Raw genomic sequence first — 25,578 nt, 5'->3', positions numbered from 1 at the left:
AAAAACTATATGCATGAAAAGTTTAACAAGGTGAAGCATGATTTAAAGAAGACCTATAAAAAAACTTTTAGAATGTCCCATCTTTTCCTCCCCTAATCATGAGAACTAAATTTACCATAAGAGTTGATGATTCACTCATTCAAGAAATATTAAACACTATATATTAAGCATTAAATATAATTATATTTGATAATACATATTTGATATTGAAAGTAAAGATTAAAAGGATAGTTCTTACCCTTGAAGAACTCAGTCTACATTACTAAGTAATGCTACAGGGTCAACATCATGAATCCATTGAGAATTCTCATTTATATTCAATTTAATTTATAGAAATCATTCCTTTTAGTTTTTTAAATTTTTTTTAACATTTATTTATTTTTGAGACAGAGAGAGAGCATGAACAGGGGAGGGTCAGAGAGAGAGGGAGACACAGAATCTGAAACAGGCTTCAGGCTCTGAGCTGTCAGCACAGAGCCCGATGCGGGGCTCAAACTCACGGGCAGTGAGATCATGACCTGAGTCAAAGTCGGCCGCTTAACCGACTGAGCCACCCAGGCGCCCCGAAATCATTCCTTTTAAAGGAAGGTGTTTAACTTTCCCTTTGAACATCTCAGAGAAAGTGCTCTCATTCTTGCCAACTGTGAACTGAAATGTACAGCAAAGCTTCACAAAGATTTGTATAAAATATTTTCACAAGAATTCCTATGTCTATTACCTAAGTGCTTATTTAATAGTTCTTATTCATTTGAATTTATTTCAATTAAGTCAAAGGTGGCTACAGATACCAATATAACTTCAGAGGATATAATGAAAAGTACAGTCCACAAACCTGCACATAAACTTTCCTGTATTCAATATCTACATAATCATAAAGCACTTGAAAAATAAAAACAGAATATTATGGCAATACAGAAAATACTTATAGTTAACTAACTTCCCACATAATCCACAAATCTAATACATGATGCAACTAAAGTAGTATACATTTTTTATAATAAAATACAGTTGAAAAATGGTACTACAATACCAAAACCACACACAATTGAAAATATACAAAAATTTCATTTAAAATAGATTTTTACTGGGGGTGCCTGGGTGGCTCGGTCGGTTGAGTGACCAACTTTGGCTCAGGTCATGATCTCACAGTTTGGAAGTTCAAGCCCCACATTGGGCTCTATGCTAACAGCTCTGAGCCTGGAGCCTGCTTCGGATTCTCTGTCTCCCTCTCTCTCTGCCCCTCCCCACCTCAGGCTCTGTCTCTGTCTCAGAAATAAACATACATACATACATATACATACATAGATAAAATAGATTTTTACTAGGGCTCCTGGGTGGCTCAGTCATTTAAGCGTCTGACTCGATTTTGGCTCAGGTCACTATCTCATTGTTTGTGAGAGTTCGAGTCCCTCATTGGGCTCTTCGCTGACAGTGAATCTGCTTCAGATTCTGTCACTCCCCCTCTACCCTTCCTCTGGTTGTGCTCTCTCTCAAAAAAAATAAACTTAAAAAAATAAATACCGAAATAGATTTTTATCTTTTTGCTAGAACTACTTGAAGAAAATCAAAGAAGTATGTAGAGACCTGTAGAGAAATGAAAGGGAACTTGAAAGCATTTTCATGACCCAGAGATACTGATGTCATTGATCCTTTCATTAGATTTACTTGAACATGATTTTTTTTTTCCTTAAGAAAAATGCATACATCAGGGCGCCTGGGTGGCTCAGTTGGTTAAGTGTCCAACTTTGGCTCAGCTCATGGTCTCACAGTTCGTGGGTTAGAGTCCCATGTCAGGCTCTGTGCTGACAGCTCAAAGCCTGGAGCCTGCTTAGGATTCTGTGTCTCCCTCTCTCTCTGCCTCTCCCTCGCTTGCACTCTGCCTCTCTTTCTCTAAAATAAACAAACATTAAAAAAAATTCATACAACTACATAACTCTAATATGTCAATGTCTGATGTCCCTTTTTAGTTCACATACACTGAAGGTATTGGAAGATTCCATAGTTTTCATGGTCATTAGGAAAGGTAAACCCTTTGTAAATTCTCCCCTCCACCAAATCACAAACAGGAAGCTAAGCTACGCATCAAAGTTTTCAAGTACTAGAAAACCAAAACTCCCTGGGATTTCTATTAAAGGGAATCTCTAGGGGTACCCGGGTGGCTCAGTTGGTTAAACGTCTGACTTCGGCTCAGGTCATGATTTCACAATTGGCGGGCACGAGCCCTGTGTTGGGCTCTGTGCTGATAGCTCAGAACCTGGAGCCTGCTTTAGATTCTGTCTCCCTCTCTCTCTGCCCCTCCTCCCTCATGCTGTGTCTGTCTCAAAAATAAATTAAAATGTTAAGAAAAATTTTTTTAGTAAAGGGAAGCTCTATTTACCTGAGCTCAAGTTTCTGTGAAAGAATTTCTAACTACTAAAGAAACATCTTGGCCTCTCTGCCCCACCAGTTAAATTAGTGTGTGAGAATGAACTGAGCATGCTCAGTTCAAATCCTTCAGGGCTTTCTCTGAGGATGTGTTTATACAGAGAAGGAACATTCTGGTTTGCTCTTGTTTTTGAGGTAAGCTTACATATGAGTGGGAGGCCTGCAGATGTCCAGGTATACCAGTGATTTGAGTGATATGTCTACCCACCTCAGGATGAAGTATGAGAAATCCCAGAGCAGTTGTATATCAAAGCCAACATCCTTTAATCCAGCTTTTTGCCAGTTATTACTTAATATGTTCAGGTCCATCTATGTGATTCCTGCATCTAGTATCTAAGAAAAAGTTTTCTTGTTTTTTCATCTTTAAGTTTTATTTATTTTGAGAGAGATAGAGGAAGAAAGATGAAAGTGAGGAGGGGAGGGGCAGAGAGAGGAGGAGAGAGAGAATCCCAAGCAGTCTCCACGCTCAGCACAGAGCTGATGCAGGGCTGGATCACACGACTGTGAGATCATGACCTGATCTGTAATCAAAAGTCAGACGCTTAACCAACTGAACCACTCAGGTGCCCCTTTAAGAAAAAGTTTTATACTCAAACAAAAATACCTTTCAAATTGGCATTTTTATTTCCTCTATATCAAATATATATCATTTTTCAATTTTTCATTATGGATAATTTAAATGTATATAAAAGTGCAAGCAGTATGACAAAAATCACCAGTTACTCATCATCTCTCTTCAATTATCAACTCATGACCAATATTGTTTCATCCGTACCACACCCAATCCCCCCTCTGCAGATTATTTTGAAGCAAATCCAATTAGCTGTATTTCATCAGTAAATATTTCAGTGTGTATCTTTTAGGAATCCTTTACATCAAAGTTACCATTTAATTTCTTAATGTCACCACATACTCAGTGATCATACTTCCCAATCTCATGATTTTTTAAAATTTTATTAGAAGGAGGATCTAAATAAAGTTCATAATTGCAGTAATTGAAATAGCTTTAAAGTCTGTTGTTCTATTTATTCTTCATATTTTTCTCCTTGCAGTTTGTATACTCCAACAGAAAATGTAATTTCTCATAGTCTTTTCTTTGTGTGCATGTAAGGTTAACAGCCATCGGTAAACTCTCTAAATTTATTAGAAGTTGCAAAATTACAATATTCCAATTCCACAATTTTTCCTAGCCTGAATTCTTCTATAAAAAGAAATTTCCTCCCATCAATTATTATTGATCCCAGATACAGTCTGTATAGGAAAGGCAATACAGATCTTGCAGATACCCCTTCAGTAGAAGCTGCCCAGCCCTCAGAAAGGTGATTACTAGCGTCCACCTGTTGACTTCAGGGTCCATTTCAGTTTTGAAGCCAAAGTCATACTACCTCAGTTGGCTTCCAGGTAATGGAACTTAAACAAGGTGGTGGAAGCCAGAAGCATGTTCCTCGATGACCCTCAGCTAATGACTAAGCAAGGCAGAGTTAAAAGTCCCAGTTACTTCTATCCAACACAGAATTCCCCTAAAGGGCATTCTTTCCTCCAGAGCTCCCCATGGGGCCTATAGAGACTTTGTCAGATCTAGACCATAGTCTGAGACAGCTCCCCTTGTCCAATCCTGCTTCTTTCTCTGTCCCTTCACTGGTGTTTCTAATAAACCATTTGCATATTTAATTCCATTTTGTTATCTGCTTTGCAGGGAACTCAGGGATTAAGAGGGTCTAAATCACCTTGACTATTGATTTCTATTCTCTGAATAGAAGAAAGATAGTCTTATCTTAAGAATATTTTCTTAAAGATATAGCATACTGTTAGTGAATTATCAAACTCTACTGAGTTGACTTAGTTTCTTGTAAATGTACAGCTTCACCAGCTATCCTAAGGGCACCTTTTGTTCTCCAGTCTGGCATTTCATGGGTCACCTGATTCTTTTCCAGTCATGATCACCATCCTACATAACCTTGTCTGTTTCCTGGAGGAGCAAGGAATGGTCAAATGAGCAACAGAAAAAACTATTCTTAAAATGTGTTATGAACTCAGTTTAGTTTAATGTGTCAAATGCTAGAGTATTACATGCAATTTTAGCACAGTCCATTATTTGGAAGACTCTTGCTGAGGCTTAGCCTTCTTTAGTGATCTCCCAATCAATATGACCCTTACTTCATGTTCAAAAAACACTAAAGAAGAAAAGAAAAGGCAGCTGTCTGTTAGGTTATACAGGATTTATTTGGTATCTTCAAAAACCAATCTGTGAAAATTTTCCACTCACTGATTTTAGCTGAGCCACCAAGAAAACAAGAAAATCCTTCTGCAAAATTCTCAATAAAATGATATTATCTAAAGACCTGAAGCGTGAAACCTGGATTACAACAGCTGACCAAAAAACCAGAATGTAAGGTCCATAAAAATTAAATAAAAAAACATAAAATATGTATTTTAAAACTGAAAAGGTATTTCTGTAATTTGACAATGCAAAAATAATATACCTCTGGAATAGTAAAGATAATTCTAAATTATCTAAACTACAAAATTGAGAATGAAAATGCTGTGCTCTTAATTCCATTTAAATAAATACTTATACAGTTTGTATATTTCTTATATCTTTCTTACCAGTAGTGACCATTTAGTTTTTTTCTTTCAGTGCAGAATTCAGTTTTTTAAAGCAAAACACAGATTGAAAGTTCTATAGGTCTGTGACTGACAGAAAACCTTCCTAACTAGATGTAAATTTTGGCACAGTAATAACTTGAATACAAATAATTAATCGTGACTCATGTAGTAATATCTTCACTTTATTGCAAAAGCCAAAATGTAAGTTTTGCATCCATTTTTAGACATTTAGATTCACTGCGGTGGGCAGCAAACATGGCCACAAGTTATTCTCCCTTTGTCTAGCACCATTTACAATAGGACTTAGTTGCTTCTCCCCTCAAAAGGTAGAGTTTATTTATCCACATAGTGAATTTGGCCAGCTCCTGACTTGCTTTGGCAAACAATACAGCAGCAAACACCACAAAGACGCGAGAAGAGCTTACAACAGGGCTTTCCCTTTCGTTCTTATGAGAACTCCATGATCACTACGTGCACAAGCACTTGAACAACCTTATGAAGAGTGATCCCAGTCAACCCAGCTGAGTCCATTGTCAATCACCCAGCCCAGCCCATTTACCTGTTGACCAGAGATACATAGGTTAGGTTTACTACCTAACCAAGATCAGCTGATCTTGGCAGAGATGGAAAACACCCACCCAGCTGAACCTAGCCCAATAATTGGTGAGCTAAGTAAACAGCAGGTTGTATTAAACCACTAAGTTTGGGGTGGTATTTAAAAGAGCAATATATAACTTGACACACTTATCTATAACTTTCTACTGTTAACAGAACATTTACTACATCATTAAACAACTTATTTATAAAGGAACATCACTGTGGGGAAAATGTAATCAGATATTAGCATTTTCACAATGATCATTATTCTAGGTGATGGCCTTTTCTGCAGATTCTTATTCTAACTATGTAATAAAAGCCAAGAGGACATTTCAGAGGACAGGTAGTAATGAACATGGAATCTTAACAGTTAATCTATATAAAAATTTAAAGATCACATCCTGAAAGTACACTGTATATTTTTATTTAATTTTCTTACACAACATGATCTGAGGATTCCTTAAGACCCAAATATTAGTGATTATAGTCTAAGAAACTACAGTAAAACTTTGGTTTGTGACCGTAATTCATTCCAGGAACATGCTTGTAATCCAAAGCACTTGTATATTAAGGCAAATTTCAAGAACCATTGGCTCACTTGTGATCATGCAATGTTTGGAGTCACACACTACTCATACTACAAGACACTGCTCGTTTATCAAGTTAAAATTTATTAGAAATGTTTGCTCATCTTGTGGAACATTTGCAGAACAAGTTACTCACAATCCAAGGTTTTACTGTATTTGGGTTTTTTTTAAAACCTACTTAGCAACTTACTATGGTAAAACATGTAAGGAACTTTAGCTGTCCAGGGGCAGAGTGGCTCAGTGGCTCAGTAGGTTAAGCATCTGACTCTTGGCTTCGGCTCAGGTCAGAATCTCATGGTTCTCGAGTTAAAGCCCGGAATCAGGCTCTGCACTGACAGTGCGGAGCCTGCTTGGGATTCTTTCTCTGTCCTTTCCCTGCTCTTGCTCTCTTTCTCTCTCTCAAAATAAATAAGTAAACTTTAAAAAAAAAAAAAAATTTAGCGGTCCAAACATCCCATGTTTCCAGCGATGCTTAGCTTCAAAAATCTGACTGCCTGGCTGACTAAAAAATCAGAGTGTCTCTTAGAACATATGAGCAATGAATACTACCAAAGGGCTGAAGATTCTTATATTATGGTTTACATGTTATGATTTGTCTGGGTCATATCACAACAAAACAGTGTTGGAAGGCTAGTAATATATATTAGGTCAATCTTTTCAAACAAAAGTTGAGGAACATAGTGTTGTACAATAATGTGGCAGGATTTTGTCCCTGGTTTCTAGAAGGGAGCTGGGCTCCTCAGAATTCACCTGTGTTTATGCTAATGAGATGATTTAGGGTGGGCTCCCTAGACAATTAAGGATAGGGGCTGGCCATGTGGGAAATATGAACCACGTAATTAAAGGTTTGGTGCTGTGAGCCCTGGGATATCAGCCTGACCCTCCAACCTGGGGCTGAAGTATGGGGAAAGGGCAGGGAGAGAAGGGCTGGAAATTGAGTTCAATCAGGTGGCAAATGACTCAATTATTCCTATGTAATGAACCCCAATAAAACTCTGGATAATAAAAACTCTGGATACTCAGAACTTAAGTGAGCTTCCTTGTTGGTAATACATACTCATGTGCTGAAAGGGTGACATGTCCTGAAGACAGAGAAGCTTTGGATCTGAGATCTTTCTAGACCTATGCATCCATGCATTCAGCTGGTCCTGACTGGCATTCTTTATCATAAAACTGCAATTTTAAGAACAGCACTTTCCTGAGTCCTGTTACTCATTCTAGTAAGTATCACACCTGAGCGGGTAGTGGAAATTTGTAGCCAGTTGGTCAGAAGTGTGAGTGGCCTGGGACCCCTAGAGATTACAACTGGCGACTGATGTGCAGAGAGTGCTGTGCAGGACTGTGTCCCTAACCTGTAAAATTTAATCTAACTCCAGGTAGTATCATACTTGCACTGCACATGGGAAAAGCAATACCAAAGACATTAAAAAAAAAAAAAAAAAAAGGAGAAGACAAGGCTAATAGACATGAGAAGTGATGGTCAGAATTAGGAATAATCACAACAGCAGTCACCCATGGAGTCAAAAATGGAAAAAAAAAAAAGTATCAAAGGTAAAAGAGAAGATTAGAGATGATAGCAGAAAAATTGACAGGAACAACAGATGGGGGTTCGGGAGTTAGGATGGCACAAAACATGCACACTTAATATTGTCTGTGGGGTCATATTCATTCATTCAACAACTATTAATCACCTGCTATATGTAAGGCACTGTCTCAGGCACTAAGGATACTGTGGTGAATAAGAAAAACATGCCTCCCATGAAGTTTAGATTCTAGTGAAGACAAATATTAAGTAGTTACACAACTACTTAGTTACCTCTAAGTTACTAATTAGTTACCTCTAATTATTATTATGCTACATGCTACAAAGGATAACCTTTAGCTGACTAAGGGCTTAATAAACAGATACATACATCAGAAATGAGCTAAATCTACAATCCTAAGACCTACATACCTCATCTCTATTTGCAGTTAAACACAGTATTATCTCAGTTGACAAGAAAGTAAATAATGAACATTTTAAAAGGATTTCCTCATTAACAAAAGATTCAGATTAAATATTTACTTTCTACTAAAAATAGCACATTCCTGGTAGGTACTTGATAGTTAAACATTTCCCATATGTGTTTCTCAAATTTAGGTTCACCTTAACAAAACTCGTTTAAAATTTCTTTACAAGCCAATTTTAAAGTCATACACTTCTTCTAAACTAACAAAAAAATTTTCCTGAGCAATAAAAAACAAAAAAAACCTCAAATAAAAATAACCATCAAATCACCAAATATGACATGCTGACTTCTGGGCAAAAAATGACTTCAGACGCATATTTCATTAAGATGCAGATGTCAATTTCGAGTAAATAGTTGAAATTTTTAGATCAGATGATCAGATTTGAAATTTTTAGAAAAGATGTATTAATTATGAAGCTGTTTTCAAATATACAATTCCCTAAAAGCTCTTTCCAAACATAGGCAACTGGACAACTAGAGCTTCTTACCTGTATTCATCTAACTGTACCAGAAACCGTACAATATCATGATGAGCTTTCAGTACAAGCAGTTCAGTGTAGGGATTCTGGGTTTGTTCTTCACCTATTGTCTGTAAGGGAGATTTCTTGTATTGGATAAAAAGAAAACAAAAACGAGAGAAAGAGAAATTAAATTATTTATGATAAATAACCATAGCGAAATAAAATAGCCTACTACATGGTGTACATCTAAGAATATAAGACTTAAAAGCTATAAGATATCATGTTCTAATACTATATATGATTTCCCCTAATATCAACTAACTGCCAATTTAACATAAAATATTTCTCTTAACCACAAATTCACATCATGAATTTTTTCTTCTTTGTTAGAAGTGACGTAAATATAATCCTTAAACTCAGATCATCATTCTTCAGATTGTTATCTAAAAACAATCTAAAAGGGAAGAAAAAAATCTCACTCTTGCATTCATTTTAGTATTTTCAAGTCACAATATATTTACAAAAAGGGTGAATTTTATGTTAAGGAAATTGTATCTCAATAAACCTGACCTAAAAAAATCAATGGGCCAATCTAACTCAGTATTTTAGAATGAGTGTTTCTCAATTAAAACTTGACAACAAAACTGCAGATCAAAAGGGTAAAATAGAGACTATAACAGTGCCTAGCCCATTATAGGTACTCAATATATGATTGTTGAATGAATAAAAGGATGAAATCCTTCGGAGTTGATAAATTCAATAAATTCCATTTTGGACAGTAAGTCTGATAAAGATAATTGCTAACAGAGAATTAGGTCACAGCCCATAAGCCAGACACTGTGCAAATCATATACGGCATATAATTCACTCAACAATTCTGTAAGGTAGGTCGTATTAACCTCATTTCTGTAGTCAAACCCAATACTATTTCATGATAAAACCTTTGTTCTTAACCTCTGAACCGCAATTTCTCAAACTTGCCACTACTGAGATTTTGGGCCAAATAATTTTTTGTGGTTGAGGACTATCCTGTGCAATGAAGAATATTCAGCAGTATCTGTAGTTTCTACATACTAGATGCTAATAGAAATCTAACCTTCCTCATCCTGAAAATCAAAAAATGTCTCCAGACATAGCTAAATGTCCCCTAAGGGCAAAACATCCCACCAGAGAAATACTGTGAAACTAGAAGTCTGGATACAAAGTTCTCGCATAAATTAAGGAAAATCATTGGTTCCAACAATGCGCAAATTCACAACAGTTATACAAAACGTGGAACTAGCATGCCTAAGTGTTTTCCCAAAAAAATCATCCCCAAAGCAGTGGGTGCTATTTACCCCATCTCACTTCTGGCAGTGGTTCTGACTAGAAAAACAAAACTGAGAAATCTGAAAACTGTATACCACTTGCCCTAAATGAAAATTTATCAGGAATGGCAGAATCAGTTAATCTAATTATATGATTCATCAAATAATTGGGTTAATTCTGAATTATCATGTCACATAGATGATAATTTTCTACAACTTTTCCATAATCCTTGGGATTTCAGCCTATCTGAAATGAGTTTAATTTGAAATAAATGCTTTTAATAGACAGTAAGCCTCAACTGCAAAAATATGAGGAAGTTAAAGTGAGAAGGTTGCTGACTCACAACAACCCAAATTTTTCATTTTTAACAACCTAAACAACTACTTCCTATGAGAAATAAAGGGAATTCAACACAAATTCTAATTCTCGGGTGGCAAAGAAAATCTTTCAAGGTTCCAAAATTATTGTATTCAGTCTTTCAAATGTAAATTTCATTATAGTCAACTCAATTATTCAGGCCTATGAAGAAAGCCAGACTATGGAACCAAAAAACAGCAGTTAATTACAAAATCACTTTTTTGACTTTGAAGCATATTAATTTCTTAAAATACTTCTATCCTTTTTTGCTCTTGGGTAAATCAAATATTCTATTTCCTGAGCAAGCATCAGTTGGTGGGAAATGACACCAACTCTAATAAACCTTAAGTAGAAAGTTGCAGTCACCACTTGTTTCTCGTAAGCCAGATACTTCTATAATTGAAATGAAGCTAGTTTAAGCACGGAGAAGGCTAGCTGAATGTCCTTGAGCCTGCTGTTGAATCACATCAGCTTCAATTACCTCCTTTTGAAACAGGGATATTTAATTCTCAGGATCTTAGGGGGATCAACAGTTCAGTCTAGCCGCAGGAAGGGCGTCCCCCGCACGCCCGCGCGCCAACCCCGCCCTTGCCGGCCTCCGAACCCGCAGGCCCCGCCTCCGCCCGGGTCTCCCGCGTCTGGATGAGGCACTGGACTCTAACAAAAGCCACTGGTCAGGCATGCTCGGCCTCTGTGGCGGCAGGCAGAGTCGCCAGGGGGTTTACCTCGGCCAGTCCCTGAGGTTCTCGGCCTCCCCCGATCAGCCATCGCAACATCCGGGCAGCGGCAGCTTCTCGCTGGGCCCAGGACCCAGTCAGCCTGAACTCTGTGCGGGGCTCAGCCTTCTATCTCCTGGGCAACAGCGCAATGGAGACACTAATACTTGCCGCCCCAGACTTGGCCTGGGAACGAAGAAGTACAAGGCGAAGCCCAAAGAAGAGGGAATATTTGTGTCCCCAAAGCGCTGCCCTACTCAGACAGAGGCTTGCTTTGGGGCAGCCAAAAGCTAGAATGGCGGAGGGGATTCAGAGGCACGCGTAGCACCCAGTGAGCACGCGCGGAGGCCTCGCCAGGTTAGCGCTCGGAGTTTAGGTAGCTTCAGCGGCCCCTGGTGGACATACGTAACACAGCACTTGGAGCCCGGAGAGCAACCAGTACCAACAGCCTCCTCCTCCTTCTTGGTTGGCTTTTGACCTTCACTTGGCTGGGGGGCTAGAAAACTAACCTCTCCAACCCCCTGGTTTCCTAAAGAACTGGCTAGAGAAGGTGTACTTCAGTAGATTCTGCATCTGGACAAATCCAGTGGCACGTGTGTACACCAGAATAAATCTGACCAACATTTATTGTGTGCTGTAGTAGAGGTGCTAAGTAAGGCTTTACATAAATTCTCATGGTAACGCTATAATGCCTATTTCATTACAAAAAAAAAAAAAAAAGCCTGAAGCTCTGAAAAATCAGTAGTTTATCTAAGTGACTACACTGAAAATGGAATACAATCTCCATGCTGCTCCAAAACTACTGCTCTTGACTTTCTAACCCAGAATCTCCCTAAATAATAGAAGGCACTTTAAATTGTCTGTTGTGACTACTAGATTTTCTTAGGCATTCAAAGGGTTGTGGTCCTCTACTCTGGCTGCCTATCAAAATTATGAGGTAGCTTTTGAAAAACACACATTTCCAGCTTCCACCTCAGACTTACTAAAACAATCTCCATGGTTAGAACATAGGAATTAGGGTTTGGGGAAAGTTCTTCAGGTGATGAGTAGCAAGGTTTGAGGATCACTGGTCTAGGGACTACTAATACTTATGTCTGTAAAAGTTCATGCATATATTTGCATATGTGATTATTAGGTTCAAATGAGGGTCCTAGCAGTAAATTCTTATAGAGAACCTACCACAATTGTCCCAACCACTGCATTAATTCAAAAACATGTACTGGGTACAGATGCACCAAGATCCCAAAAGCAGTAAAATTGCTGCTCTTTAGGATCAAAGCAAAATGTACTGGACACCACTAATAGAGGGCCATACCATCTACATGAAGGTATGTTGGCTATAGGCAGCTGATCAATGTAACTACCAGTCCCTGGAGAACTGGAATCTTCTGTGATTCATCTTTGTATTCATTGTGAATGCACTTGACAAAGGAACACTCAAAAAGGTCAGGAAAAGGTTGCCCTCAGTGTGCTAGCCCAAAATTGTAGTCTGTATGCAAATAAAGATAGACCGAATAGAGACTGACTAGCACCTAGTAAAGGGGGACTCATCTTAAGTGAAACAAAACCCAGAAACACCAGGATTTGGGTCCTGGAAGGTCAATCTTCAAATCAGGCAACATGGTTGCCCACGTAGACTAAATTTTATCCTTCTGAGTTTCCATATTCTTGGTGGGGAAGGGGTTCCCACTGCCTCGTTAGTCTGATCTCAGAACACTTTTCTGGTCTCTAAAGCACTGGTCCATGGATGAAGATTTTCTCCCTTGGTTCCTTTTAGGGCAGCTGAGAAAGAAATTTATAAAAGATTCTATGAGAGTGACCTCGGAGAAACTGGAGGAGTAGGAAGCACCAGGAATCCCCTCTCTCTACCTAGACAACAAATGTACTGGCAGACTTAATATAAACTATTTTGAAGCTCTAAATTATATTTAAAAGTTTGCAGCTTTCAGGGGAAATCTTGGCTAGCACAGAACCTGGCCATCATTGTTTCAATCCCTATTGACTATAGCTGCTTACAGGGCATTTAAAGGAATAACACATCTTTATGTTTCTTCCCTGCCCTTTTCCTTATTTTGGGCCTTATATTAATTTAAAGATTAAGTCATTCAAAAGCAACCACATACATAGAGAAATTTAGAAACCCACATGTGCACAGGGAAAGACACTGGCTTAAAAAAAGACATGAGGAGACCTTGAGCTTTCAACTCAAGCTAATCCCCAACACAGAGACACCTTTCAACACTCAAAAAACAAAAACAAAAACAATCAAAAAACATCAAATTCTGGGGAAGGAGGGAAATATGATTTCCAAAGTTGACACATTAAAAGATTCAAATGTCTAGTGTTTTCAAAAAACAAAAAACCAAAGGCATATAAAGAATCAAAAAGTATGGCTCATTCAAAGGAGCAAAATTAATCGACAGAACTGACCCTGAAAAGCCTAGACAGAGATTACTAGACAAAGACTTTTTTAAAACTGTCTTTTTATTTTTATGTTTATTTATTTACTTTGAGGAAGAGACTGAGAGAAGAGAGTGGAGAAGTGGCAGAGAGAAAGAGGAAGAGAGAGAATCCCAAGCAGGCTCCACACTATCAGCACAGAACCTGATGCAGGACTCAATCTCACAAACTGTGAGGTCATGTCCTGAATTGAAAATAAGAGTTGGATGCTTAAGTGACTGAGCCACCCAGGAGCTCCTAAAATTGTCTTTTTAAAAACGCTCAAAGGGGGTGCCTGGGTGGCTCAGTCGGTTAAGCGTCTGACTTCAGCTCAGGTCATGATCTCGCAGTCCGTGAGTTCGAGCCCCACGTCGGGCTCTGGGCTGATGGCTCAGAGCCTGGAGCCTCCTTCCAATTCTGTGTCTCCCTCTCTCTCTGCCCCTCCCCCGTTCATGCTCTGTCTCTCTCTGTCTCAAAAATAAATAAACGTTAAAAAAAAAATTTAAAAAGAAAAAAAAATAAAGACGCTCAAAGAAGTACAGGAAGACAGGGACAAAGGAAAACAATGCATAAACAAGATCAGAATATCAATAAAGAGAAATACATTATAAAAAGGAGCCAAAAGGGGCACCTGGGAGGGTTCATTCCATTTTCTCCAATCTCTCATGTCACAGACTCCAAGATATCCCATAACAATGGTGGCAGCAACAGTGACTACCAAGAGGAGATCGCAGGAGCCAAAATCCTGAAGGAAAAGAAACTTCTTCATTTGATGAAGTTAAGGCAGCAAGATGGTGGGTCCAAAGCTTTTTATTGCTCTTTTCCCCTCTGTCTGTTCACCAGACAGAGGGGGAACAATGATGGAAGTAGGTGGTTTCTGACCAGAGATCCAAAGAACCTGAAAGTACTAGAGAGATAGCAGAAAGGGAAAACTCCATAAAATATTGAATTAAACTCCAGGGCTCACTTCTCTCACCTGAATATGCATCGATCTTATTCTAATTAGCATACGAAATACACTGAGAACTAAGCTAACAATTTCACTCAATCCAAGACTAATTACTAGGTGGTACACACATAGGACAAATTCAACTAACACTGCAAAAGCTTAAACTGAGCCAATATTGGAATCACAGTCACAGGTTGGAACTTGTATCTAAATCTAGCCAGGTAAACTACTAAAAAAAATCCCAACATTCTCTTTAGGAGTTAAATAAAACCATTTTTTAGTGTCATATTTCAAAGGCCCAGAAATACAATCCAAAATTACTTGGCATATGAAGAAATACAAAAATCTCAACTCACATGGGAAAACACAATCAACAGTTAATAACACGATGACACAGATGCTGAAATTATCTGACAAAGACTTTAAAGAGCTACTATAAAACTTTAAATGGCAATTGTGAACATTCTTGAAACAAATGTTAAAATTTGAAACATCAACAAAGAAATACAATATATAAAATAGAAGAACCACAGAAATTAAGAATGGAAAATACAATGATCAAAATCAAAAACTCACTGTATAGACTCAATAGCAGAATACAGATGTTAGAGTAAAGAATCATGAACTTGAACAGAGAAAACCAATGAAATTAAAATCTGGGTTTTTTTTTTAAGATCAATAAAATTGATAAACCTCAAGCAAGACTGACAAGAAAGGAGAAAGAAAGAAACTAATTAGCATTAAAGGAAATGAAAAAGAGGATATTACTACAGACCCTACTGACATAAAAAGATAATAAGAGAATATTATAAATAGCTCTATACACAGATTTCACAACTTAAAAGAAATGAACCAATTTCTCAAATAACAAAAACTACTAAAACTCATTCAAGCTCAAAGAGATAACTTAAGTAGTTCTATAACCATTAACAAAATTGAATTCATAGTTTAAAATGTTCTGAAAAAGAAACTTCAAGGCCCAGATGGCAAATATTAATGAAAATCTCAGGAGTATTTCTTGTAGAAAGACAAGCTGCTTCTAAAACTTTACAAGGAAGAAAAGGGAACTGGAACACACTGTGAGACATTTTGTTATGAATGGAGGATCCTCAAAATTGTACAATTTAAAATCTTATGGTAATTGATCTCAAAGAACTTACAGTAGATTTTTAGGTTACCCTTGAGGAGATTCTTGTATTTTAAGAAGAAACAGCTGAAGAGTAACAAATGCTCACACAAATTAGTATTGAGTAAGTTTAAGGAGTAAGTTCTAAGAAAATCTGGTTAAAAAATAATCATCAGAGTTCTGGAGATTGATGACACAACAATGTGAATGTACTTAACACTAGTGAACTCTGCATTTCAAAACAGTTAAGATGATAAATTTTATATTATGTTTATTTTACACAATTTAAAATAAAAAGTGACATCATCAACATTAAGGAATAAGTTTTCTACCATCTTCCCCCCAACTAGCACTGATTTAGATAATCAGCCATGGAGGTGAGTACCTCTGTGAAACTCTGGGAGTCCAGCAGAAAAGTTTCAGCATACCATTAGAGAAAAAAAAAATCCAAGATTAGACACATTCAAGAGGGTAAAAGGAACAGTTTTACTTTACCCACATCATCCTGCCCCCAAGATGGCATATCTCAGTGACAAAAAAAATCTTGTTGGCCTATGATTTCACCAATGGAGAAAACTGAAAGCATATCAGTGAGTTCCAATTTTCCCTAACTGTGCAACACACTGTCAAAGGGAACCACTTCTTTCTTGTCCCATTTAGAATACCGAAGTCTGCTGCACAGCTGCGGTCTAGGGAGTGGCTGGGAGAAGAGCAGCCAATGCTCTCAGAGAGAATGAAACAAATGGGGATCCTATGAAGAATCTACACATTACTGGAATCCCAGAGAAGATAGTGGGAAAAGAGCAAAACGCTTGTTTCAAGAAATAATGGCTGAGAAATTCCCAAATCTGGGGTGAGATCTGGATAACCATATTCATGAAGCTAAAAGGTCTCCAATTAATTTCAACCCAAAAATATCTTCCCCAAGGCACAAAGTGATAAAACTCTGAAACCAAAAACAAAGAAAATCTAAAACCAACAAGAGAAAAAAATAGTTCATGTATAAGGACATCCTCATAAGGCTATCAAATTTCTCAGCAAAAATCTTATAAGAATAGGAGAGAATGGGATATTATGTTCAAAGTCCCGTAAGGAAAAAAAAAAAAAAACAAAAACTGCCAACCAAGAGTACTTTATCTGGCAAAGCTGTCCTTAAAAAATGAAGAAGGGACAAATACCTTTCCAGACAAACAAAAGATGAAGAAGTTTAACACCACTAGACTTGCCTTACCCAAAAATGCTGAGAGAAGTTCTTCAAGCTGAAATAAAACAAGAAATTAGCTTCCCCAATTTCAGTAATTAGTAACAGAGAACCATAAAGCAAAAAACACAGTGGTAATGGTAAGTATATAGTCAAATTCAGAATACTACTGTAAAATGGTAGTGTGTTGATCAACTCTAGTAAAAGGTTAAAGGGCTAAAGTATTAAAATTAACTATAGTGGACACCTGGGTTTGTCAGTCAGTTAAGTGCCTAACTTGGCTCAGGTCATGATCTCATGGTTCATGAGTTCAAGCCTGCATCAGGCTCTCTACAGTTAGCACAAAGCCCGCTTTGGATTCTTTGTCCCCCTCACTCTGCCGCTCCCCAGCTTGTTCTCTCTCTTTCTCTCTCAAAATAAATAAATAAAGACGTTAAAAAAATAAAATTACAATTAACTATAGTTAAAATAATTTATTAATGACTGCACAATACAAAAAGATGTGAACTGTGATATCAAAAACAAAATGTGGAGGAATTAAAGGGGAGAGTTTTATATGCAAATAAAGTTAAGTTCTTATCAGTTTAAAACAAACTATTATATCTACATGATGTTTTGTGTGAGCCTCATAATAACCAGGAAGCAAAAACAGAGGAGAGAGACAAAAGATAAATAGAAGAAAAATCAAATCGTAACACTACAGGAAATCATCAATCTACAAAGAAAGGAACAGGGGAGTTACAAAACAACCAGAAAAACAATTAATAAAATGGCATTAGTAAATCCTTACCTATCAATAATTTCTTTAAATGTAAATGAACTAAATTCTCCAATCAAAAGGCAGAGACTAGCTGAAGACCTAAGTATATCCTACCTACAAAAGACAGACTTTACTTTTTTTGTTGTTTATTTATTTTTTGAGAGAGAGAGAGAGACCGAGCACAAGATGGGGAGGGGCAGAGAGAGAGGGAGAGAGAGAATCCCAAACAGGCTCCACTCTGTCAGCACAGAGCCTGATACAGGGCTCAAACTCACAAACCATAAGATCATGACCTGAGCTAAAAGCAAGAATGAGCCACTTAATGGACTGAGCCACTGAAGCACCCCAAAAGACTGACTTTAGCTTTAAGAACACACAAAAACTCAAAGTGACAGGATGAAAAAAAAAAGTTTCATTCAAGTGTAAACCAAAAGAGAGCAGGAGTAGCATACTTATAATAAAATGGGCTTTAACACAAAACTTCGTCAACAAAAAAGGCCATTATATGATGATAAAGGGGTCAACTTCTCAAGAGGATATAAGAATTGTAAATATATATGCACCCAACACAGAAACACCTAAAAAAATTAAGCAATGCTAAAAGATTTGAAGGGAGAAATAGACAATACATACAATAACAGGGACTTCAATAACCCACTTTCAACAACAGATCATCTAGATAGCAAATTAATAAGAAAACACTGCAACTGAACTAAACTTTAAACCAAATGGACCTAACAGACTTATATAGAACATTCCATCTAACAGCAGCTGAATACACATTCTTTTCAAATGTACATAAAACATTCTCCAGGTTAGATTACATGTTAGGTCACAAAATAAATCTTAACAGATTTAGGAAGATTGAAATAGCAAATTTATGATTGCTGAAATCATACCAAGTATCTTTTCCAACCACACTGGTATTAACTAGAAACAAAAACAAGAGGAAAACTAGAAAATTCACAAATATGTGAAAATTAAACCACACACTCCTGAACACCCAATGAGTCAAAGAAGAAATGAAAAGTGAAATCAAAATATCTTGAAACAAACAAAAAAGGAAGAAACATAACAAAAATTATGGGATACACCAAAAGTAGTTCTAATAGAAAACTTCATAGTGATCAACACCTATATTTTAGAAAGGAAAGAAAAATCTCAAACAAACAACATTACAACTCAAGGAACTAAGCCCAATGTTAATAGGAAGAAAGAAGTCACAAATATCAGAGCACAGATTAAAAAGATAGCGACCAGAAAAACAACAGAAAAGATCCATGAAACTAAGAATTGGTTTTTTAAAAAGGTAAACAAATTGACAAACTTTTAGCTAAACTAAAAAAAAAGACTCAAATAAAATCAGAAGCAAAAGAGGAGATAATATAACTGATACCACATTAATACAAAGGATTACTATAAGAAACTACTATAAATAATTATATGCCAACAAACTGGATAGTCGAGAAGAAATGGATAAATTCCTAGAAACATACAACCTATCAAGACTGAATAATAGAAAATCTCAACAATGGTCCAATAATAAGGGAAATAGAATCAGTAATCAAAAAACTTGCCAACAACAACAAAAAAGCCAAAGATCAGATGATTTTACTTGTGAAGTCTACCAAATATATAAAAAGAATTAATGTTGGGGCGCCTGGGTGGCGCAGTCGGTTAAGCGTCCGACTTCAGCCAGGTCACGATCTCGCGGTCCGTGAGTTCGAGCCCCGCATCAGGCTCTGGGCTGATGGCTCGGAGCCTGGAGCCTGTTTCCGATTCTGTGTCTCCCTCTCTCTCTGCCCCTCCCCCGTTCATGCTCTGTCTCTCTCTGTCCCAAAAATAAATAAAAAACGTTGAAAAAAAAAAAAAAAAGAATTAATGTCAATCCTTCTCAAACACTTCCAAAAAATTAAAGAGGAAACATTCCCAAACTCATTTTACAGGGCTAGCAATATCCTGATACCAAAGCCAGATAAAGTGACTACCAGAAAATAAAACTAAAAGCCAGCACTCCTGATGAACAGAGATGCAAAAATTCTCAACAAAATATTAGCAAACCAAATTGAACAGCACATTAAAACATCATATACCATGAGCAAGTGGTATTTATTCCTGGGATGCAAGGGTGGGTTGACATATGAAAATCAATAAATGTAATATTTATCAACAGAATGAAAGATAAAAATCATAATCATCTCAACAGATAGAGAAAAGCATTTGACAAAATTCAATATCCTTTTTTCATAAAAACTCATGACAAATGGGGTAAGAAGGAATGTACCTCAACATAATAAAAGCCATACATGATAAGCCCACAAATAACATCATACTCAATGGTGAAAAGCTGAGAGCTTTTCCTCTAAGATCAGGAACAAAATAAAGGTGCTTACTCTTGTCACTTCTATTCAACACAATACTGGAAATCCTAACCAGAGCAATTAGGCAAGAAATTAAAGGCATTCAAATCAGGGGGAAAAAGTAAAATTGTCTTTGTTTAGAGATGATATGATCTTATATACAGAAAATTCTTAGGACTCCACCAAAAACAAATAGAACTAATTAGTTAGAACTAATTTTAAAAATTCAGTAAACTTACATAATGCAAAATCATTGTTGAAAAAATAAGTTGCATCTCTATAACAACAGTAACAACAAACTATCAGAAAAAATCCCACTTGCAATAGAATCAATAACAAAATATCTAGGAATAAATTTAACTAAGTAGGTGAAAGATCTATAAGACATCAAGAACTATAAGACAGTGATGAAAAAAATAGAAGACACAAATAGAAAGATACCCCATGTTCATGATCAGAAGAGCTGATATTGTTATGTCTATACTACTTAAAACCATCTATGAATCCCTATCAAATGCAATCCCTATCAAAATTCCAATGGCATTTTTCACAGAAATAGAACAAACCATTCTGAAATTCATATGGAATCACAAAAGACCCCAAATAGTCAAAGCAATATGGGGAAAGAAAAACAGAGCTGGAGGCATCACACTTCGTGATTTCAAACTACGTTAGAAAGTTCGAGTAATCAAAACAGAATGGTACTAGCATAAAAATAGACACATAGACCAATGTACCAAAATTGAAAGCCCAGAAGTAAACCTTCACATATAAAGGTAACTTTAGTATTTGACAAGAGAGCCAAAAATACTCAACAGAGAAAGAAAAGTCTCTTCAACAACTGGTGCTTGAAAAACTGGTAAGTACATACAGAAGAATGAAACTGGACTCCTATCTGAAACCACTCACAAAAATTAACTTGAAATGAATTAAAGTCTTAAACGTAAGACCTGAAATCATCAAACTACTAAAAGAAAATAAGGGAAAAGCTCCTTGACATTAGTTTTGGCAATAATTTTTTTGGACATGACACCAAAAATATAAGCAATAAAAAACAAAATAAACAAGTGGGACCACATCAAACTAAAAAAGCACAGCAAAATAAACAATAAAAAAAATGAGAGGGCAATGTTTGTAATGGAGTAAAATACGTGCAAACCATCTATCTGATAAGGGGTTAATATTCAAATTATACAAGGAACTCATACAACTCAACTGCGTAAAAACAAATAATTTAATTTAAAAATGGTCAGAGGACCTGAACAGACATTTTTCTAAAGAGGACATACAATTTGACAATAAATTATATTTTTAAAAAATAAATAAATAAATAGGACATACAAGTGGCCCACAGGTACATGAAATGATTCTCAACATCACTGATTAGCAGGGAAATGCGAAATCAAAACCACAATGAGATGTCACTTCACACCTGTTAAAATGGTTATTACCAAAAAGTCAAGAAATAACAAGTATTGGTGAGGATGTGGAAAAAAGGAAACACTGTATACTGTTGGTGGGGATACAAATTGGTGCAACTACTATGGAAATGTCATGAAAATTCCTCAAAAAATTAAAAAGAACTATCACATGATCCAGCAATCCCTCCTCAGGGTATATATCCAAAGGAAATTAAATAATTATCTTGAAGGATATCCTCACTCCTATGTTCGCTGCAGCATTATTCACAATAGCCAAAACAAAGAAACAAACAACCTAAGTGTCCATTAAAATATGACTAAACAAAGAAATGGGATACACACACACACACACACACACACACACACACACACACACACACGACTATTATTCAGCCATGAGAAAGGAGGAAATCCCTCCATTTGTGACATGGAAGAACCCTGAGGGTATTATGTTAAGTGAAATGAGTCAGACAGAGACAAATATATGATCTCATGTATATGTGGAATTTTTAAAAGCTGAATTCATAAAAACTAGAGTAGAATAGTGGTTGCCAGACACTTGGGGGAAACAGGGAGATGTTGGTCAAAGGGTACAAACTTCCAGTTATAAGACAAGTAAGTTCTGGGGATCTATGTAGAGCATGGTGACCATAGTTAACAACAGTGTGTTATATACCTGAAAGTCGCTAAGACAGTAGATTTTAAATGTTCTCTCCACCAAAAAAAAAAAAAAAAAAAAAAAGATAATTATGTCAGGTGATAACTAACCTTACTAACCATTTTGTAATATATACGTGTATCAAATCATCACATTGTATACCTTACACTTAAAGTATGTTATGTGTAAATATATCTCAATAAAGCTGGAGAAAAAGAAAAAGAAGTATCACCATTTGTGGTAAGGTAAAAAAATTAAATTACATTTTATGGATGTAAAAAATATGTATATACATAAAGTCAAATTGTACTAAGGGCTTACAACAAAAAACAAAACACACTGTCCAACCCATTCCCAGTGTTGCCTCCAAAAGCAACCACTTTGAAGGCTGTAGCTGCTCCTTTTTCAATTTACCTACATATTTCTGAAAATGTGCATACACTGCTATCTTTTGCTTTTATTTTTGTTCTCTTTGCATCATTTTGAGATCTTTGATTTCTTATGTTACATGAGGATTAACACTAACTGTAAACTTCACATTAAACTTCACATTAAACTTGCCTCATCTCACCACCGCAACTGTATTACCAATGTTCCTTTTTACCATCCTCTCAATAAATAACAAAGTTTTGGTTAAATCAATATTCAGTGTTTACAATCTTATGGCTGTGACATTTGATGGTAAATGTTGCTTACTCACTACTGACTCAAAGTAAAAGGATTTCATTCCTATGATGTAACTAGGTGTGGATCTCTTTATATTTATCTTGCTTGTATTTTATTGAGCTTCTTGTAGTTTATTGAGCTTCTTGGATGTGTAGATTAATGTTTTTTCATCAAATTTGGGAAGTTTTCAGCCATATCTCTAAACACTTCTATTCCTTTATTCATTCTCATCCTTCTGATATTCATATTATATGTTGGTATGCTTAATGTGTCCCCCATTTCTCTGAGGTTCTGTCATTTTTTTCTTTTCCTTTTTTTTTTTTTTAGCTTACACAATTTATATCAACCTATTCTTCAGTTTGCAGATTCTTTTTTTCTGACAGTTCAAATCTGCTGTTGAAGCTCTCCAGTAACTTTTTCATTTTGGTTATTTAACTTTCCAAGTCCAAAGTTTCCTTTTCATTCTATTTTACAATTTTTGTCTCTTTATTGGTATGCTCTATTTGATGAGATGTTGTCATCACAGAATCTTTTACTTTTTTAAGGATAGCTTCCTTTAGCTCCTTGAACACATTTATAAAAGCTGCTTTGAACTCTGTGACATCCTATGTCTGGCATCCCTCATAGGTACTTTTCATTCATTCTTTCTTTTTTTTAAATTTATTTATTTAAATTCAAGTCAGCTAACATACAGTGCAGTATGGGTTTCAGGAGTAGAACCCAGTGATTGATCACTTACATATAACACCCAGTACGCATCCCAACAAGTGCCCTCCTTTTTAAAAATTTTTTTAATGTTTTATTTATTTTTGAGACAGAGACACAGCATGAGCAGGGGAGGGGCAGAAAGAGAGGGAGACACAGAATCTGAAGCAGGCTCCAGGCTCTGAGCTGTCAGCACAGAACTCGAACTCACGAACCACAAGATCATGACCTGAGCTGAAGTCAGACGCTTAACCGACTGAGCCACCCAGGCACCCCCAACAAGTGCCCTCCTTAATGCCCATCTCCCCACCCACCTCCTCTCCAGCAACCTTCACAGGTAGTTTCTGTAAAACTGAACTTTTAGGTAATACAACTGTATCAACACTGGCTGCATATTTCTCTTTTTCTCTGGTGCTTATTTTTGTTGTTGTTTGCTTGTGTATTGATTTAGTGGTTAAACTAAATCACTAAGGTAATAGACTTGTGGTTAGTTTAACAGACTATTCCTCATGTTCCCCAAACATATCCAGGCTACATGCATAGTATGAAAATTCTTCTGTAGCTCATCAGAGGGCAGAGCCTTCAGTATGGGACAGTCATCATTGAATGTTCGGTTTCGGCAGGGCTCTCTTTGTCTCTTTCCCCAATTTTTCTTTTAAGCGTTCCGCCCCTTTTGGTATTACAACCAGCTGTTAGTCTCCACTAATCATAGGCTGATTGTTTCTGACAATGCCCCAAGTAATTTATACTTTAAAGTATGATCCAATAAAATTCAGACAAGGACAGTTTTTAAGGTCAGAATTTAAGGTTTGTTCTGTTCCCAGGAAAGCTCTTCTTAACTGCCTCTTTTCCTGGTTCTTTCTGGTGACTCTAAGATACCAGTTCCATTATATTTCTGGAGACCTCTCTCCTTAAAACTTCAAACTTCCTGCTCCCATCTGAGCAGGCCTGATGAATATCCGTCACCCTGGCGTATAGTTTGCCATCTTCCTGGAATTCCCTTTTTTCCCACAGGTCCCAGAAATTCCACTCCTATGTATATGACCAAGAAAAATGAAAAACATATGTCTTCACAGAAATGTGTATTTATAGCACATATTAATAACAGGTAAAAGGGAGCAAAAACTAAAAGTCCATCAATTGGATAAATAAAATGAAAATCCATAAATAGGATATTATTCAGCAACTAATAGGAATTAAATACTGATACATGCTACAACATGGATGAACCTTGAAAATATTATACTAAGGGAAGGTAGCCAGTCACAAAAGACCACCTACTGTATGACACGGAATAGGGAAATTTACAGAGACATAAAGTAGACTGGTGGTTGCTTAGGGCTGGGGGAAGTGGGTCAGAGCAATGGTAACTTTTTCTTGAGGTTGATAAACACATCTAAAATTGACTGTAATAATATGTTCACTTATCTGTAGATATATTAAAAAGCAATGAACTGTAGTACAACTTAAATGGGTAAACTGCATGTGACTTATATCTCAATCAAGCTATTTTAAAAATTCAAGCTATTAAAGATATTTATTGACAACTTCAAGTTGTCACTGAATCTTGCTACTCTACCAACATAGGTGAGTAACTCTTAAATAGAACCTGTGGAAGAACTTCCCCACACATCTCAATGACCAGGATCGGTTCTCCTTCTCATTTCTAAAAATCACTAGTATGAACTGGGATCACCACATTAAATGAGTTCATGATTCACCTCATGGCAGATGGGTAAATATCTAAACAAAATTAGAGTTCTGCCAAAACCAGTAAAGATGGTTAATAGCCATTGCATGGGCTAACAAAAATCTTTACTACAAACTTACTTAACATTTTCAGGTTTCAATCCCTTTCTACTACCTTATGAGTTTAGCAAGAGAAAGAGCTACATTTTACAGATGATAGAACTGAGTCACAAACATGTGAAATAACTTAATCATGGTTAATGCTGTCTGTTAAGTAATGGAGCTAGGACTCAAACCCCGGTTTTTCTGACTCAGGATTTTAAATAAGAATTTAAAAAACCATACCCCTATTAATTAGGATTTGTATTAAACAAAGTATCACTTATAATTTTTAGAACCTCCCTCTGAAAGATCCACTAGATCATAATTCTTATTTAAAGCTCTTTTTTATTTCCCCTTTAACAAATACAACCAGTTCCTTTTCTCCAGGTGACCTTTTTTCAACACACTCCATTGCACCAGTATATCCTGAGCTCTC

General features: G+C 36.5%; 1 protein-coding gene across 7 annotated transcripts in view; it reads right to left on the bottom strand.

Annotated features, from left to right (window-relative positions):
* The window catches only part of WDR41 (WD repeat domain 41), a 201,572-nt gene that overhangs the window by 39,502 nt on the left and 136,492 nt on the right, over positions 1–25,578 (bottom strand). For 6 of the 7 annotated variants that reach the window (XR_009261465.1, XM_058729069.1, XM_058729066.1 and 3 more), the window contains one exon: positions 8,713–8,828. Coding sequence is in view for 6 of the 7 variants with exons in the window: in XM_058729069.1 (XP_058585052.1) it covers positions 8,713–8,828 (116 nt within the window). In the remaining variant the exon portion in view is untranslated. Of the gene's footprint in view, positions 1–8,712; positions 8,829–11,075; positions 11,400–25,578 lie in introns of those variants that run through there. The other variant, XM_058729071.1, reaches the window with a different exon arrangement.

The sequence above is a fragment of the Neofelis nebulosa genome, chromosome 1 (assembly GCF_028018385.1).
Source record: "Neofelis nebulosa isolate mNeoNeb1 chromosome 1, mNeoNeb1.pri, whole genome shotgun sequence".
NCBI classification, from domain to species: domain Eukaryota; kingdom Metazoa; phylum Chordata; class Mammalia; order Carnivora; family Felidae; genus Neofelis; species Neofelis nebulosa.
Note: the sequence above shows the minus strand (reverse complement) of the source record. Positions and strands in the feature narration are given on the sequence as shown.